Below are 17,717 nucleotides of genomic sequence, written 5' to 3'. Positions count from 1 at the left end.
AGCTAAAAGTTTTCCCAGTGATGACACTGTTAACATTAATATCAATTCCATGGATAATACACACTGTTTGAAATCATCGAAAATGTATATCGTACCTTGAGCAAGTTATGAAACATATAACTAAAACTAAACTTATTAATTAATAAAAAACTAACGTGGTTTTTCTGCACTTAAAAGAGCAGTGCCATATTATGTCCAGTAGAATTGCCATGTAACATATTACAAGTTAATTAAGTTTCGAGATATGGCAATACTGATGTTGATACGTCAAATCTGACATTGTCATTATAAAGTTTGACATTTTCAATGGTGTCTGAACGAAAATGGAATCAAATCACAAACAGGAGTATGCCGATTAACTTCGACTTTTGGTGATCTAGCATCATCTCGAGCTGCTGTGTTTTGGTACAGGATTAGTTTCGTAAAGTCCTTAAAAGATAGACTGTGTGTCACATACGAGAATTTGGTTGGAAAAGAGAATTATTCGCGTTAGATACCGCATAATTTGAGAATCACTCAAAGAAAGCTCGGGTCTATTAGTGCAACAAAATTTTTAACAATTGAATGTAAGTGTTATTCAAAACGGCCCAAATCCAACAAAAGCATTTAGAAGTAGATGGTGGTTTGTTTTTTCCACTAGAGCATCGTAGAACGGTCGATTTTGAATGGTACAACAGCACTTGTTTGCCAGAAGTGTTCGAAAAAATCAGGGAAAACAAATCATTCTCTACCACGACAATACGAGATCTACACATCAGTTCAAACAAAAACGTTTTTGAGCAGACAAAATAGTCCTTATTTGGTACCAAGATCAAAATTAAATAGCGAGGTCAACGTTTTTCTACAGCTGAAGAAGCGATTGATGTGTTCAAATCACAAATTACCTCAATCGTAATGAAATGCTCAAGCAATTGCTTCTATCGTATGTATTGATCCTCATGGAGAGCCATATCCAATTATAAATATTTTTTTTTATTTGTGTATCTCATAATTTATCTCGTACGCTTCAATTATTTGTTTTCACCGTATAATTCATTAAGTAATTATCATAATAACAGTGTTGCCATATGATAGAATCAATAATCTAAATTGGGACACGCTTTATATTTGAGAGAATAAAATGTTATCATGTTTTCCAAATTAGAGACATTCCGTATGAAAAACTCGTTAAACCACGGCAACAGTTATCAAATTATTAACATGGATTGGTCTTGAATATTACGTCGGATCATAATTTAATCAATTTATAAGATATCAAGAATAGTTTTATTTATTCCAGTTGAATTAATTTCGGAACCTCAAAGTGTAATCATGGTAAGTGAAATTTCAGAATTATTTCTCATTATAACATTAAACTGATCCATTATTTAACTTGAAGAAATATTTCCATTGGAATTGGATAAGGCATCATACATTTTCTCCTACGTTTCTTCCATTTAATTAATATCACGCTGAAGCTGACACAGCATTTACAGTTCGTCTTAATTTTCTAATAAAACACCAAAATGAATCGAGGAAGCCTATTTCACATTTTTAGAAATTGATTTGTTCATACCTTTATAACAAAACTTGTATAATACTGTATAAAATATTTTTTCTTATATATACAATAGAGAATATTTTTATATTTTTTTGAATTACTAGCTTCATAAAAGTAAGTACTAAAGCTATGTTTCAATTAGCTTATAACTTATACTGTGAACCTAGAACTTCTGAAGAAGAAAGTAATAATAATGAGAACATAGTTAAAAATCTGCACGACTTTAATGAGAATTAGCGTGAAAAAAGCATAAGAATCCAAAATAATCGAGATATCTATAAACTACTAAGCAATGAAAAGATCGTGTCAATCATTAAAGCCTAGAGATTCGAATGGTTTGGCGTCATTCAAAGATTGGAGATGCCTGAGAGAATCATTTGATGCCAAAATATACAAGATTAGAAGAAGAGGCAGATCCTGTTCAAGCTCGCGAAGGCTCACATCGAGCTGTAGGTTTCAAAACGTGTTTGGTGTGGATGTTGATACTCCTCGTACAAGTGAGTCTGTACTAGACTATAATATTTGATTTCCTATTATCACTCACTATGTTATATCAAACTGCAGAGTTGTCTAAAGTTTTCTCTAGATTTTCGTTAATTTAAACGCTAGTTTTTGATCACCGCGCGTTGTTCAACATATCCAGAGATATAACTGTCTCTCGAATCCACGCATTTAGTGTGGGCAAATTTCAACAACTTCCTATTGATTTATTGATGAATGGATAGCGACTTCATCGAACTTCTATTACTGCTGAAACACCAACAGGTCCTTTTGCTACACTAGAATCTATATGACGATGATGATGAAGGGGCGGACAAAGCTGATCAGTACACGTATTTCATTTTGTTAAGTCATATTGATTCATAACTCTTGTTCCTCTATTAATAATGAAAATAATGAAGTAGAAGAGCTCTAATTATAGTAAGAAACTTAGTAAACAAGAAAATGTATGTGTTAATCTCGTAGCCAAAATATTTAATAATTCTCAGCAATTTCGTCTATACCGAACTAAAAAGAAGTTGATTTAACCATTTCCAAGTGATTTTTTATTCTATTTGTCTTATTAAATCCTCCGATTTGGCAAACATAAACGTCAGCTAAGTCAATATTATTTCTGAATCGAAAAAGGTCAACGGGGTATCAAGTTAAACAAACAAACATGACGATTCCGTTTCGGATACTTATTACAAAATAGCTTATATGAAATATTTTGAATACAAAACAGATCGTAATATTGTAACAAATTATTTTCATCATCGTCTTAATCGTGAGATATTGAGTAAGAATTAACTTCTTTATCAGAAACATCACGTTTCATATAAACACACATAGTCTTGTAGAATAAACATAAACAATCTAACAGTGCAAACTCCAATAAAATGATATTGTCCAGGAATCAGTGACGGGTTTTCATCACCAAGTCCCTCCTAATCGAAAATTCGATGTATACTATAAACGATTTTCTCCTATTTGAAAATTTGTCACATCATAGTTCACCTCATTTTTTGAAAGAAAAATAAGGATCAAAGAGATAGAACAAGGAGGAATAAGAAAAGAAGGAAGACTAAAAGATGGAGATGGAGGACCTAAGAGACAAAGAGGAATTTAGACAAGGAAAACGAAAGCAAAAAATAGGATAGAGTGAAAGGGAATAATTTCCTTGTTATGGGCCTAAAAAGCATGTGTAAAGCAGAATCATTAGAATAGGAAACATTGAAATTACTGTTTTTCGTAATGCACTAGTAAAAAATTATTGCAGCTGTACGAAATGATGATTATTTAATTTTTTTCAGACCAGTTACACAAACAAAGGATCTAAGGTAAGATTATAAATCAATTTTACTTTTTATTATTGTTATGAGAAAATCTTAGGAAGCTCAAACTCAAACAGTTTTTGAAATCCTTCATAAGTTTTTTTATGATGTCTGTGGATATTGATCTTGAACGTTTGCAGGTTGTAGCGCTCGGAGAAGACGCGTTTTGGTTGCTGATTCTTCTCCAAACACAAGACAGTCTAGCAGTCTATACTCTTAGCTATCTAAGGTCACTTCTGGATCGCCTCTAAATCGTATTGCTCTTTTCTGTATTCAATCGAACACCTTCAACGTATGGCTCGGGAGCCGAGTTCAAAATATGCGAGCGACATTCCCAAGATGCACGAATTATGATGATGGTGATTTTTTATGTCCGGACCAGACCAAATCGTGAGCTGCCTTTCCAGGCTTGTTTGTGAAAACAATAGCTTGGGAATTTGCTGCTTTGAACTTAATCAGATTGCTTCAATGGGGGTGATCTGTTTCTGCTTAAGTATTCTGGTGTAAGCTGAGTTTATTAAGGCGGTAGATTTGAACGACGACACCAGTGTGCGTTCAGGTTTTCAATTTTGTCGAGTAGATCGTTGATGTACAGGAGAAAGACAGTAGATGACAAGTTGAATGCTTGGAGAACACCAGCGTTGACCTCAAGTCGTGTCCATTGATAACGATCTGGATGGATCGATGTTTGTCAAAGCTACTAAGCTAGTCGATAAGTGAGGACGACAAATCGTACGATCTTCAGTCCATATATTCAAGATTTGCTGGTTAACCAATTTTTCCATGACCTTGGAAATCACTTGGACTAATTCACGGACGGATTCAGGACGATAATTGTTAGGAACCGTTTTTTCTTCCTTGGTGTGAGTTGAACCCTAGTAATTTTCCAATATTCACAGAAGTGGCGTTTTATTATGTGATAGAGAAAAAAGTCTGCAAAGCAGATTTGTTAGTTCAGCTGCGCAATTCTTCAATACGAACGTTGCTATTCCATCAGGGTCAGTGGTTTGATTGATTTTCACACCTGGTAGTTCTGGTATCAATGTACCAACTCCAGGCAGGCTGAATGGTAGTATTCCTCGCGAATCAATGGTGGAATTCGTAGCAAATAAGCGACTCAACAAATTCGTCTTCTCTTTTGCGGCTCCTGCGATTGACAAATCTTCTACAGTCAATATTTCAACTTGAGAGTAATTTAGTTTCCCACTATTTCATTTTATCATTCCTTGCAAGTCTTTTTTGTCAATCTAGAATATAGAGTGAATAAAATTTATTTATCTCAAGCTTTGTTCAAAACAACAAAGTTATTGTCCGATTATATAGATTCAAAATTTCAATGCACTTATAAATACGTTTTTTTTGCAGCCAACTAATGGAAAATTCCTTAATTTTCATCACATAACTTTCTACGTGGGAAATGCCAAACAGGTATAAGAAATATTCAAAACTAGATAATTTTGAAAACAATCGCTATTAATAACACTTAAATTCATCATTGGCGTTTTGATGTTACTTAACTATTTAAAAATTAAATTAAATTTTCTCAAATTTTCTAAGTATCTAGGCAAGAAATTCAGAGAACGTTGCTGTAGAAAAAGTATCAGTAACAATTAAACTAAAAACTATCTGTTTTCGTTCCAATGCCACTGAAAAAATATTTTTCTACTACATACGTTCTTTAGACACACTTTCGAGTACGTAAAACTTTACGGACTGCGTAAAGAAACATACTTTAGAAGTAGTATTGTGTTAAAAAACGTATTATTAAGGTCGCCGTAGTGTAGTGGGAGATCCCAGGTTCAAATCAAGCTCATGACATTTTTTATTTTTCTACTTATGTGGTAATGATAATTTTATTTTATTTATTTATTTATGTATACGGTGGAGTTGATATCAGCATAAACTCTTTTGTTCTTTTGATCAAAATGTTAAGAATATCAATAAATATATAATATATTTCATAAGGAAAATTATCATTAAACTTTTTGATGAAATTTTTTCTAATATGGAAAATTTTGTGTGTAATTCGTGTGTAAAGACGTTTTTTCGCCTCAGGTGATTATCAACAATATTCACATTCGTCGAAAAAAAGTTAATTTACACATTTACATGAATCAATAGCTTTTTTTTTCAAGTTGAACTAGTTAGAAAACAGTTTTCGTCAACTAAAATTCGACCAGCATCTACCAACTGGAACAAAAAAAAAATTATGACCAGATCCAATTGAAAAATAGTCTCACCAAATAAATCAAGAAAATCCAATCTCTGATCAAATTAGATCTAAAAATGGATGAATTCAAGTTAAAATACCCTTTTTGAAAACCGATTAAGTGGAATGAAATTAAAAAAACAAATGATGATCCGATCCATTAGAAAATAGTTAATTTTACCAAATACATCAAGAAAATCCAATTTTTGATCAAATTAGATCCAAAAATGGATGAATACAAGTTGAAGTACCCTTTTTGAAAACCGAATGAAGTGGAATGAAACTAAGAAAAAAGTGATGATTAGATCCAATTGAAAAAAGTTGATTTTACCAAATATATCAAGAAAATCCAATTTCTGATCAAATTAGATCCAAAAATGGATGAATACAAGTTGAAGTAACCTTTTTGAAAACCGAATAAAGTGGAATGAAACTAAGAAAAAAAATTGATGATTAGATCCATTGGAAAAAAGTTAATTTTACCAAATATATCAAGAAAATCCAATTTTTGATCAAATTAGATCCAAAAATTAATGAATACAAGTTGAAGTACCCTTTTTGAAAACCGAATAAAGTGGAATGAAACTAAGAAAAAAAAATGATGATTAGATCCATTAGAAAAAAGTTAATTTTACCAAATATATATCAATAAAATCCAATTTCTGATCAAATTATATCTAAAAATGGATGAATACAAATTGAAGTACCTTTTTTGAAAACCGAATAAAGTGGAATGAAACTAAGAAAAGATCTTCTCCATTCAGAGAATAATATTAAAAGTGAACTAGTTCCAACGTTTTCTATTCGATTACAAACTAGCTCAATCATTGCTAACAATAATCGAAAATTGATTAAACTAAACTTTCATGCATAGAAATCGGCCCACTGTGAACTTTCGACTTCAACTATATTTTTTCTAAATTATTCATCAGATCAGAGAGAGAAATATCTTGTTTGGAATATAATTTGATATGCTTTGATGTGAGTATAATTTAATCATTAATGCTTATCGTTTCTATGGGAAGCAACCGATAAGCAAATTAAACTACATCACAAAAAAGCGAGCTGTTGGTAGATAATTGGATATATCCCGTGCAGAGGTTCCAAGATTGTGTCAGCGTTGAGAGGAGACGTCCTAGAACATGCAGAAGGCGATTTACAACCACTAGCGATGACCGCTTTATTTTGTCAAGAGCATTAAAAAATCGTGTGCTAATTACCAGCTTCGTGAGGTACTAGAAGTGACTATTAATCAGTGGACAGCGAGACGAAGACTTCATGAAAATAACCTAATCTCTAAAATACCCACGATTGGTACAAAAAGTACAAGCACGTCTGCGTTTTGCACAGGATCATATTAACGTTTGAACTGGGGATCTGTTCTATTCACAGAGGAGACCAGAATATGCCTTCATAGTAGCGACAGAAGGAAAAAAGTGTATCGAAGACCAAGAGAGCGATTTGCTGACTTCTGCTTTGAAGAGTGGAGTGCTTACGAAGATGGAAATTTTGAAAGAAGAGGTTTAATGGCTGATAGATGTATCGAGGAAATTGTGGTACAAACTTTCAATTCTGGATACGTTTGAATGAAAAACGAATCATTTTGGTCTCGCTCAAATTAAGAGGCTATTTCACTGATCAGATCTAAATCAAACGGAATAATCGATAACGATTAACAACTTATCTATTATTTATGTTTCAGGCAGCATCGTATTATATTACTCGCTTAGGATTTGAACCCCTGTGTTATAAAGGACTTGAAACAGGTACTAGAGACTACGTACATCATGTGGTTCGACAAAATGATGTGAGTTTATCAAATTCTAATCAATAGACTTTGAGGTTATCATTTCCATCTATAAGCTTCATAGAGTCATAAACAAAATTTTTAGGTTAACTGTAGCAACGTCAAGTTTATGAATAGGGTATAGAATTTGCAGTGTTGTTTTAACACTACCAGCGCCCTGAGCGAGATTTCTTCGGCGCCCCCCAACTGCAATTCAAACCCATTCGAAAAAAACGGGAAGGGTATAATGAAATAACCATTTATTGGAAGAAATGATAATTTTTTTAAAAAATTACCGTTCATTGAAAAGAATTTCACTTTTCTGGCTTTTCTATCAGCGAACTTTTTATCAAAGTCGATGTTTTCAGCAATTTCGTTTCCAATTGACAAAGTAAGACAATGTGATTGGGGATTCCCGGTAAAATAAACTCCATGCAGTGTTCTGATACAGTGTTGCCAACTTAGCTCATTTGGGGCTAGATTTAGCACACAATATTTGCACTTGATGATTAGAGTGCAAAGGAAAATTCAAGTATCAATAGCTTTTTTCACACAGACTTAATTTAAGCAAATCTGAAGAAAAAACGTTGGAAAACGATAACGTTAATGTTCGAGAAAGTCTATGCATCGTTTCCTTTTTCTTCTTAGTTTCAATGATTCCTTATAATCTTCAGTGCAATACATAGCATCCTGATGAAGTTTCGTATATAAAATGCATAGAGAATGTGTCTGTTATTGATAGAATTTTATCCTGCGGAAACTGCAGATACAGGAAATTGATTTTGGAAATTTCTTGAGCTTCATCCGAATTTTCGTTGCAAGAATGCAGCACTCTCTAAGTCTGTGAAGGGGTATATTAGGTTAGCTTATGTTTGTACCTTTGATAGTATACATCGTTTTATCTCTTGCCTCACTCTGCCCATCTGTATTCTACATTGTACGGACTTATCATCCTTTTTCCTCAAGAAAAAATTCCAATTTAAGCTCTACCATCTAAGCACTTCCTCATTATCTCTGATATTTTCAATTCTTTTACAAAAGTGCTAATTTGCGTATCCTTTTGTAGATACGTATAATGTTTGTTTCTCCTTATAATCCTGGAGAAAAGCACTTGAATTCTCATATAATGAAACACGGAGATGGGGTCAAGGATATAGCTTTTGAAGTTGAAAACTTGGAGGGAATTGTTGAAGTAAGTAATAGCTCAATTTGTCCATTAGATTTTATGTACAAAACATTCATTGTCATACTAATGAAGAGAAGAAAAAAAATTCAATATTTTAAGTCAACAAACTCTTTCTGTCAAAGGAATTTCTCACATAGATCAAAATGAAGAAAAAAATATGAAATTCAAAAATAACAACAACAACAAAAAACTTGTTATCATAGATTAGTCACCTCACACAATGAAAATATTAACAGATAACCTCCTTATAGTATGGAAAAGGAAAAGTAGCTCGGTTGAAGAGCAGATCGAGCTCTAGGTGATTCAGAGCTTACCAGAAACTTGGACAGCTTAGAGCATAGAAGAAAGTTCATCGAACTGACTTTGTTTTACCTTCACTACTGCAACAAATGCTTTTCCAAGCTGTCCAACGTAATAGCACATAGAATTTTCTTTGGAGAAGTGCAAATTGTGAAATCAGCTACCAAGAAGCGTCTTTTCCAAGCACTACAACCTACAAACGTCAAGATCAATATCCACAAGCCTATCCAAATGGCAGACACCACTAGAACTACTCGAGTGTTGATGGGTTCACCATCTTTTGTTTGCTTGCAGCAAAAATATTGCAAAATACAAGACACTTCTAACGTTGACATAACTTTTTTAGCTGATGAAACAGTTTTTACGTATTTCGAAGCAGGTGCGCCCCATTTCGATACAATATTTCAACGGTTTTCTCATTTCAGGAGTACAGAGGATCCGGGCTTCATATAAGTTATGAATCGATGCAAAAACTCGACTCATTTAGCTTAAATAGCATCAAATATATATAATTCTTTGATCGATAGAAGATAAATGTATTCTCTTGATACACCAATAGCCATTTCTATGTTTGAAGCTTTGAAATTCGTCGTCCAGTACCATTTGGAGTTATGTCTAACTTCTTTTCCATTGACATTGATTCCTCTCAAAAACATAATAATGACAACTCGATACCCAATTTGTACCTTCTAAGAAAAATTTTCACAAAGACTGTTATTGATTGCCAGAATTCAAGTGTCGAAAATGATTGTAATTTAGTAGGAATCTCTCAACGCATGTACAAAGTACTGTCATCTTCTAGTTGATGTCAGAAGCGAAAAACCACAGTCTGAGCCGGCATCTGAAAGAAAAATTCCATGGCGTCTTAGCGTTCCGTTTATATATTTTCTATTTTTGTTATAGAGGGCAAAACAGAAAGGAGCAACCGTTTTGAAAGACATCTGGAAAGAAAGCGATTTCAATGGAACTGTACGCTTTGCAGTACTTCAAACAGTAAGTAAGCTCTATACATAATACTATTTGCACAAGGAGTCGGATCAATATAAATAATCTAATGAATTTCTTTTTATGTACAGTACGGCGATACCACACACACTTTGGTTGACAGACGTTTATACACCGGATCATTTTTGCCCGGATACGTACCGTGCAAAGAAGACGCCTTGGAAAAAATGCTGTAAGCATATTTCCTTATTTTTAGTATTGATAAAAACTATAATAAGACATGATCATTAGGTGCTTAACAAGAACTATACGGTGGATGACACATCAATTCGATGTTTTCATTGTTCAAAACCGTATTTGTTTGAATTGATGTGCGAGAGCTCGCATTGTCTTGGTGGAAAACGATTCGTCTTCTACGATGGATTTCGCTGGTTCTTTTCGAACACTTCTGATAAACAAATGCTGACAAATATGTCGAGTTATTCCGAAAAATTGACCATTTGCTTCTAAGAGCTTCGTGCTCAAAGAACTTTTGTTGAATTCGGCTTGTTTCAATGCCCAAGTATGCCTCAATCTCATAGTATGTCACATCAAGATCTTGCAATCTCAGATCGATGTTCTCTGACACAACGACCTTCATGGAATTTATCCCGTAACGAAGTTCGATGGCGAGTTGATCGGCGCACTCAATCCACATTGAAACTCATAGAAAATCATCCCTTGAACATTCTCGCGATTCACTACCATTTTTTTATCAAAATGAATGTTTCTAGTATCTGTAAACAACTCAAACGCTTTGATTACTCAAATAAGATTTGAGTAAGTATTCATACTTACCTTCAAAATCTTCAGGATGTTTCCTAAGTAATCTAGAATATTGCATGTATTATAACGAAAAGTTCCTATAAATATTTGTGATGTTGTTATCGAGCTACAAGCTGTTGAATTGTTTTGTAATAATGATGGTGATGCTACTAGAAGTTATGGTACTGAAAAATAAGCTTCTAAGTAGCCTTTAAAATAATGTTGTTAATGTAAACGTATCCAAATAATCGTTTACCATGTACAGATACGTTTCCTAAAGTATACAAGAAAATAGAACTTTTGCTAAATCAAAAAATATCAATGGACGACTCAGAAATAAGAAAACTCTGCAACTAGAAAACCAGATTTTTCAAATTATCAACCACCATCCAGAAACGAGTACCAGAAAAATTGCTGATGCAGTTGATGATTAGTAACAAAATATTCTAAAAGATAATTTATTGTATCCATATTGCGTTTAACGTATCAAGAAATGTCATAATGACTACAAATAGTCAGATTTAAATCCACAAGTTACAGTTGTAGAACGGTGCCAACATTCCTTTGGTATGGCATCATGGAAGATCATGGTTGACCGTTGACCACACATCTTCATTTTCTAAACAATGAACTTCCAATTCTTTTGGAAGATTTACCTCCTATTATTAGAAGATATGAAGGTGCTCCTCCTCATTTAACAGTTAATGTAGACAAGTTTATACATAACGTTTCTCCAGTCCAGGACGAGGATCTCCACGCCCGTTGCCCCTAGGTCACTTGGAAGCAATCATCTGGATTTTTGTGTGTCGGGATATCTAGAATCGCTTATTTACACAACTCCGATATTAAAATAGTATCATATAAGACTGTTAAGTTATTTGTAACAATCCTGGAATTTTTGAATTTATTAGATGTGGAGCGGATTCTGGAATTTTGCACAAATGCTTTAAAATATGCTAATTTTCAACTACAAGACTTATGACATGTGTTCATAAAAACTTTTTGTCATTGAATAGAAGGAAGCGCCCACTACAACAGTTTAGATAACCTAGGAAACACCGTGTATATGTAGCCCACAGATAGCTCGGGACAATTTTCTCGGGGAAATCATTTAAATACCTCAACAACATGGCTTCTTTAATATTTTTCACAGCATTTTTTGACATGTAATTAAAAAAAAATGGCCGTAGTCTTCATCGTATAAATGCCTGGATTTTCTCTTATTTCTTTGAGGATTCCAAAACCGCAACTGGTAAAAATATTCGAAGAATCACTGAATCATTAATCAAAAAAATTATTTAGAACCAATTAGTACTTTATTAGTATTCACCACGGGTACTAATAGATTTGCACCCTCGCTCTTGGACGAATTAAGAACCCTCATGCCAGAGGCTGTAAGAACGTTGTCCTCTGAACAAATTCATCCACTCGGTATTCTTGATACATAAATAACTTTAATGATATGAAATTGAATTGTTAGTTTCGTATAATTCGCAGTCCATCGACGAAACTAAATTTTATCGACCACGTAGTTGGTAATCAAGATAAAGACGAAATGGAATCCGCAGCCAAATGGTACGAAGATGTTCTTCAGTTTCACAGATTTTGGTCCGTAGATGACAGTCAAATTTTCACGGAGTATTCTGCCCTAAGATCTATTGTTATGGCCAACTGGGAGGAGAATGTCAAGGTACATTTAACAATAAAATCATTTTAAATCAATATATGTTTAAATTCAAATCCCGTGATTTTAGAGAAATTATATGTGTTCACTTTAGATTCATAATTATCTAGAGTATAAGTTTTGACATGGCTTCCATCATCAGTTGAGTAGAATATTTAAAAAGTGATGTACTATCTAAAATTATACAAAAAGTTCTTAGACCAAGCCTGAAGTATTTATAGCAGCTATAACCACTACTTTGTGACTTTTGGTCGGCAATTCTTGAGAAACCACCAAAAGACGTCTGGGAATGGATTAGAAACTTAACACTGATGTTTATTCTGACAGTTACGAATTATTTGGGAAACAAAAAGTCTAGGGGAGGGTTCACAGAGTTTTCCCAATACTGCAAATTATCAGAAATATGTGGAAATGAACTGAGTCAACTAACTGTCTTTCTTGAAGGACATTTACAATATGAAAGAAATAAATTCAATTTTAGAGTTATTATGTACTACTGTGAAAAAAACCTGAATCCAAATTTTATTCTTGAATTAAGAATTTACAGTACGAAAATATTATCTCCCTCCAGCACCCCCTTTGAATTATAAACATCTCTTCGAGAATTTTTAATCAGGAATTGGGTCGTATGGAATCTCATTGGAAAGAAATTTTAATCCTCTGTTCAGAAATATCTAGTTTTTTTAATTTGGTGCAATCATAACTGAGAAAATTACTTTACAAGATGTAAAATTTGAAAAAAGTTTGGTGAAAGTGGACTAAGAAATATTGAAAAATAAGGTGGAAATGTTCAAGTCACTGATGGAAAAAGTTGTTTAGGAGTTAAATGAAAATATTCCTGATAGCAGACAAGAATTTTTTTGGTGACGGACAGAATAAACGCAGACTTTCCCATGATGTTAATCATTTTGCACATATATGTCTCGATCATTTCTTAAGTTAGAAATTAACAAAATAATCCCTGTGGTCATACAAAATGTTGTATGAGAATTCCAAAATCGTCTCGATTATTCTCAAGAAGTGAATGGTGGTTATTTTGAACATTCAATTTAATTAAAAAGTACATTGAAATGTACCGGGTGTCACATTAAGAATGGCTCTCGGTCATATCTCGGGAATCGTTTATAGTACAGCTTCGGGAAGAAAAAATTTTAATTAAGGAATTAAAGAATATAAAAGTAGACCAAATTAGCAACAGAATAGCGTATCTTTTTCGTATTACGAGATATCTTAAGAAATGTGTAAATTTTAAGCATTTTCCTTTAAACATAAATTACTCCGCAGCTCCGGTTTGACTGAACCGATTTTAACATTTTTTGACTCCTCAAAATTTCCTTTCCTTGTTCTATTAATAAAAGTTCCAATTATAATGTCAATATTACTTATGCTGTCACCGGGAAACTGCGTTATGGAAGTTAAAATGGAAATATATAAAAACAAGTAGTGGGTCATGAAAAAACAAAAGAAAATGTCAAATTAATAAACCTAGTAATTTGTTCATTTACGTGTTATTGCGATTTGTGTGCATTAAATTCGATATAAAATTTACTTGAAAGTTATATCTAAGATGATTCTTACAAATGAAGAAGCATTTGATATGATATGCATTTACTTTGAATGTATGAGAAATGTAACTGTTGGGGCTAGGGTATATGCCATACGTAATTAACGGGGAACGCTACATAAATTTTATGAGGGATGAGTAACCATGAGATATATCACTAGTAACTCGTAGGTCTATGTTGTTTCAGCACGATGGGTGTCCGGCGCATTTCTCTAGTCAAGTTAGAGAATTTTTAGATAATGTTTACTCTGATAGGTGGATAGGACGTGGAGGCCTATTTTTTTGGCCAGCCAGGTCACCAGACTTAACCGTCCTAGATTTCTATCTCTGGGGCCGGATTAAAGACCTTGTTTGTGCAATTGGGCCCACTACTAGAAATAACATGATCGAGAGAATACGAAACGCCATTCAGAGTATTTCGAGAGCAGAAATTGAGACTGCTGTTCAATCTACTCTTCAAAGAATAAACGCTTGTATCGAAAATGATGGGCGACAATTTGAACATTTAGCTCGTCACCAGCGAGGTACCTCAGGTTATATTTCCATTTTCACTTTCATAACGCAGTGTCCCGGTGACAGCATAAGTAATATTGACATAATAATTGGAACTATTATTAATAGAACAAGGAAAGACAATTTTGAGGAGTCAAAAAATGTTGAAATCCGTTCAGTCAAACCGTAGTAATTTATGTTTAAAGGAAAATGCTTGAAATTTGCACATTTTTTAGGATATCTCGTAATATGAGAAAGATATCGACATGCAGTTTTCGCTATTCTGTTGCTAATTTGGTGTACTTTTATATTCCTTAATTAAAACTGCATGTTTCCATTTGACATTTTTCAATACTTGTAAAATCAAATATTCGCTGAATTTCTTGAAAAATACGATAATCATAGTTTAAATGCATCTTAATTAGGCAAAATTTGTAAATTATTGATTTTATGATTTTTGGTATTTAATTACTTCCTCTGGCGGTGGACCTACAACTCTGTAAATAATTTCCAGGTTTTTCTCGTGGTCACTTTTGTTATAAATTTTTTCTTCCCGAAGGTGTACTATAAACGGTTCCCGAGATATGGCCGAGAGCCATTCTTAATGGGACCCCGGTACATCGACTCCATCCACATCTTTGTACCTTAATGATATTATAGATCTCATATGAAAAATATTTGTTTTGTTAACAGATGCCATTAAATGAGCCTGCGCCTGGAAAGAAGAAGAGCCAAATAGAAGAATTTGTAGAATATTATGGAGGTGCGGGAGTTCAGCACATAGCTTTGAATACGAAGGACATTATCAGCAGCGTAAGTTCAAGAAGCTTGATAACAATCGGAATTTTATCCAAAAGAGTCTCAAATTTTTATTTTCAACGAAACGATCACATTCATTGAATCCTTTTAAGGCAATTGTTTGAGAAAGGTTCACTTTTCGAATATTTTCGAAAATCTTGCGAGATGAAGAGGGTTATTGACCACATACGCACTTGAAGTTTCAATGGATACATTCCATCACTCATCAATATGATAAACAAGCAAATCCAACGAGATATTCGTCATTCGTGTTATTATCAATATTTTCATGTATATAACACACAGGAAGTAATTCTTGGTTTCAAATTTTAAAAAACGCAATCATGAACATTCTCTTTGTTGATTATTATTCCACATATTAATATTCACAGACTTCTCAATAGATTCTTTATCACAAGAATGCGGGTACTCATTTTGTGCTCTACAGTTTTGAGGCTCCTGCACTTTTTTTCGAATTCTACGTAGCTTTCGAGTTATTCGCGATTCTAAATTTTTTTTAGCCTTTTTTTGTACAAAATGTTGTGCTACACATTTTTTGTCTCAGCATTTTGTATCGAAATATTCATAATTTTCCAGTTATTCGCAATTCCAAATATTTTTGAGCGTTAAAACCCATTTTATAATGGAAATTTTGAGGCTAGGAAAAAATACCTCAGATACTCTTTTGTAGAAAACTTTGTACTCCACATTTGTTGACAAGGCAGTTTTCTTGGAATTCATCATATTTTTTGAGTTTTTTGCGTTTAAGAATTTCCCAAAATTTCGAAAATTCGTGCCCGTAATTTTGTTTAGACAATATCCCAAAACCTTCAGGAATCTAGAAAGTCAAAACCACCCAATTCAATTTAAGGCTTTACCTTTGTTAACAGGACAAAAACTCCATATACATTTTAAATCATTTTCAAAAAACAACTAAATGGAAATAGTGTATTCAATTCAATTAAATCATTAATTCAAAATGATTCAGTATAGATACTTATTTTATTAGGTGAATAATATTTCCATTACAACCTTTACATTCCAGGTATCTAATTTGAAAGCTCGAGGAGTGGAATTCATGGAAATACCAGACAGTTACTATGATATGTTGAGAGATAGGTTGAAATCTAGTAGAACCAAAATATTGGAAGACCTCGACGTTCTACAGAAACTAAAAATACTCATCGATTACGATGAAAATGGGTATCTGTTACAGATATTCACTAAGAACCTTGAAGACAGACCAACTGTTTTTCTAGAAGTCATCCAAAGAAGAAATCACAATGTAAGTACATGGTTTCTTCTTCTTTTTCTTGTTTTTGACTTCTGTATATCGATAGTTAAATTGCAATATCTCGTAAGTCAACTTTTATCATTTATGGGTTTTTGACGTGAAAATTTTTTAAATATATTATTCCTTTAAACTGCAAAATCTCGTAAGTTTAATTCTTATAGTGACATCTTTTAAACGGTAGAAAATTTTATATCAAAAATATATAAAGTAAGAAACCTTTTTATAAAATTTCAACAAATCGACCTACGAGCTTTCGCAATTTAACCATCGATATTCTCCTTCCATCGGGCAGTTTTCCATTTGATTTTCTTCGGAAACTCTGGCTTCCTTCGATTTATTTTTATTTACGTCTTTTTCCTTTTCTTCACTCTTTTTCTGATTTTAATTTAGTGTTCTCATTTTGGCGTTCATTTTCTATATTGTTTCTATCATGCTCAGAGCTTCAATTGACGTTTTCAAGCTTTTAATTTCCTCCTCTTTCTCCCTGTTATCTTCTTCTAGTCTTCTTATTTTGGCGTTATTGCTTTTCCCCAATCTTTCGACCAACGATCCTCTGTTTTGGTTTCCCTATCTTTGCTTAAATACCTAAAAGTACCTGACTACCTAAGTCCGGATATATTAGATTATAAAGAACATAAAAACAAATAAAAATTAACGTATTGAAATAATTATTCGTAGACTTTTTAAACCAGTTGAATCAAATAGCAGGAATATTTGAATGTTTAGAGTTTTGGTGATAGCTGAAGTAGAGAAATAAATCTGGAAATTTAGAATTTGATGTCAAACAAAAACTCATAAATATAGAAAAAGTTCAAATTCCACCGTCTTGATATGGCAAATGTCTATTTTTCGAACAAAATAAAAAACTAATTAGTGGATATTTATGTGAAACTTGTTACAAATGAAATTTGTTTCTCATTTATTAAACTCATATTGATTTTTAGGGATTTGGTGCTGGAAACTTCAAATCTCTATTCGAAGCCATTGAAATTGAACAAAAAAAACGAGGCAACTTGTAGATGTTAGATATAATTTAGTTAGAGACATTAATATATTAAAAATAGGATTTTTTTGTAATATGTATTTGAAGAATTAGAGTTAGTTTACTTTCTTTAGAGCTCATATATTAATTATTCATAAGACTTAAGACACAGTTGTACTGATTTTGATATAAACTGAAATGGAAATGAGTTGTATAAAATATTCATGAATATTGTTTTAATAAATTTTAGTGAAACAACAAAATGTCTTCTTACTGAAATCATCTAAAAATTTCCAGTTTATAAACAAATATAATTAGG

The 17,717-nt window shown here is 32.8% G+C and overlaps 1 protein-coding gene across 1 annotated transcript in view; it reads left to right on the top strand.

The window, feature by feature from the left end:
* LOC130890739 (4-hydroxyphenylpyruvate dioxygenase) overlaps nt 1-17,661 on the top strand; it is a 30,089-nt gene extending 12,428 nt beyond the window's left edge. Inside the window, exons 2-12 of the mRNA XM_057794997.1 lie at nt 1,145-1,314; nt 3,334-3,360; nt 4,720-4,782; nt 7,266-7,370; nt 8,416-8,541; nt 9,739-9,828; nt 9,912-10,012; nt 12,082-12,274; nt 15,018-15,137; nt 16,168-16,407; nt 17,361-17,661. Coding sequence (XP_057650980.1) covers nt 1,312-1,314; nt 3,334-3,360; nt 4,720-4,782; nt 7,266-7,370; nt 8,416-8,541; nt 9,739-9,828; nt 9,912-10,012; nt 12,082-12,274; nt 15,018-15,137; nt 16,168-16,407; nt 17,361-17,435 — 1,143 coding nt within the window. The 5' untranslated portion in view covers nt 1,145-1,311 and the 3' untranslated portion in view covers nt 17,436-17,661. The remainder of the gene's footprint in view (nt 1-1,144; nt 1,315-3,333; nt 3,361-4,719; nt 4,783-7,265; nt 7,371-8,415; nt 8,542-9,738; nt 9,829-9,911; nt 10,013-12,081; nt 12,275-15,017; nt 15,138-16,167; nt 16,408-17,360) is intronic.
* Nucleotides 17,662-17,717: the final 56 nt, after the last annotated feature.

This window comes from Diorhabda carinulata, chromosome 2, assembly GCF_026250575.1.
Source record: "Diorhabda carinulata isolate Delta chromosome 2, icDioCari1.1, whole genome shotgun sequence".
Lineage (NCBI taxonomy): Eukaryota > Metazoa > Arthropoda > Insecta > Coleoptera > Chrysomelidae > Diorhabda > Diorhabda carinulata.
The sequence above is the reverse complement of the archived record's forward strand: the minus strand, read 5'-3'. Positions and strand labels throughout refer to the sequence as shown.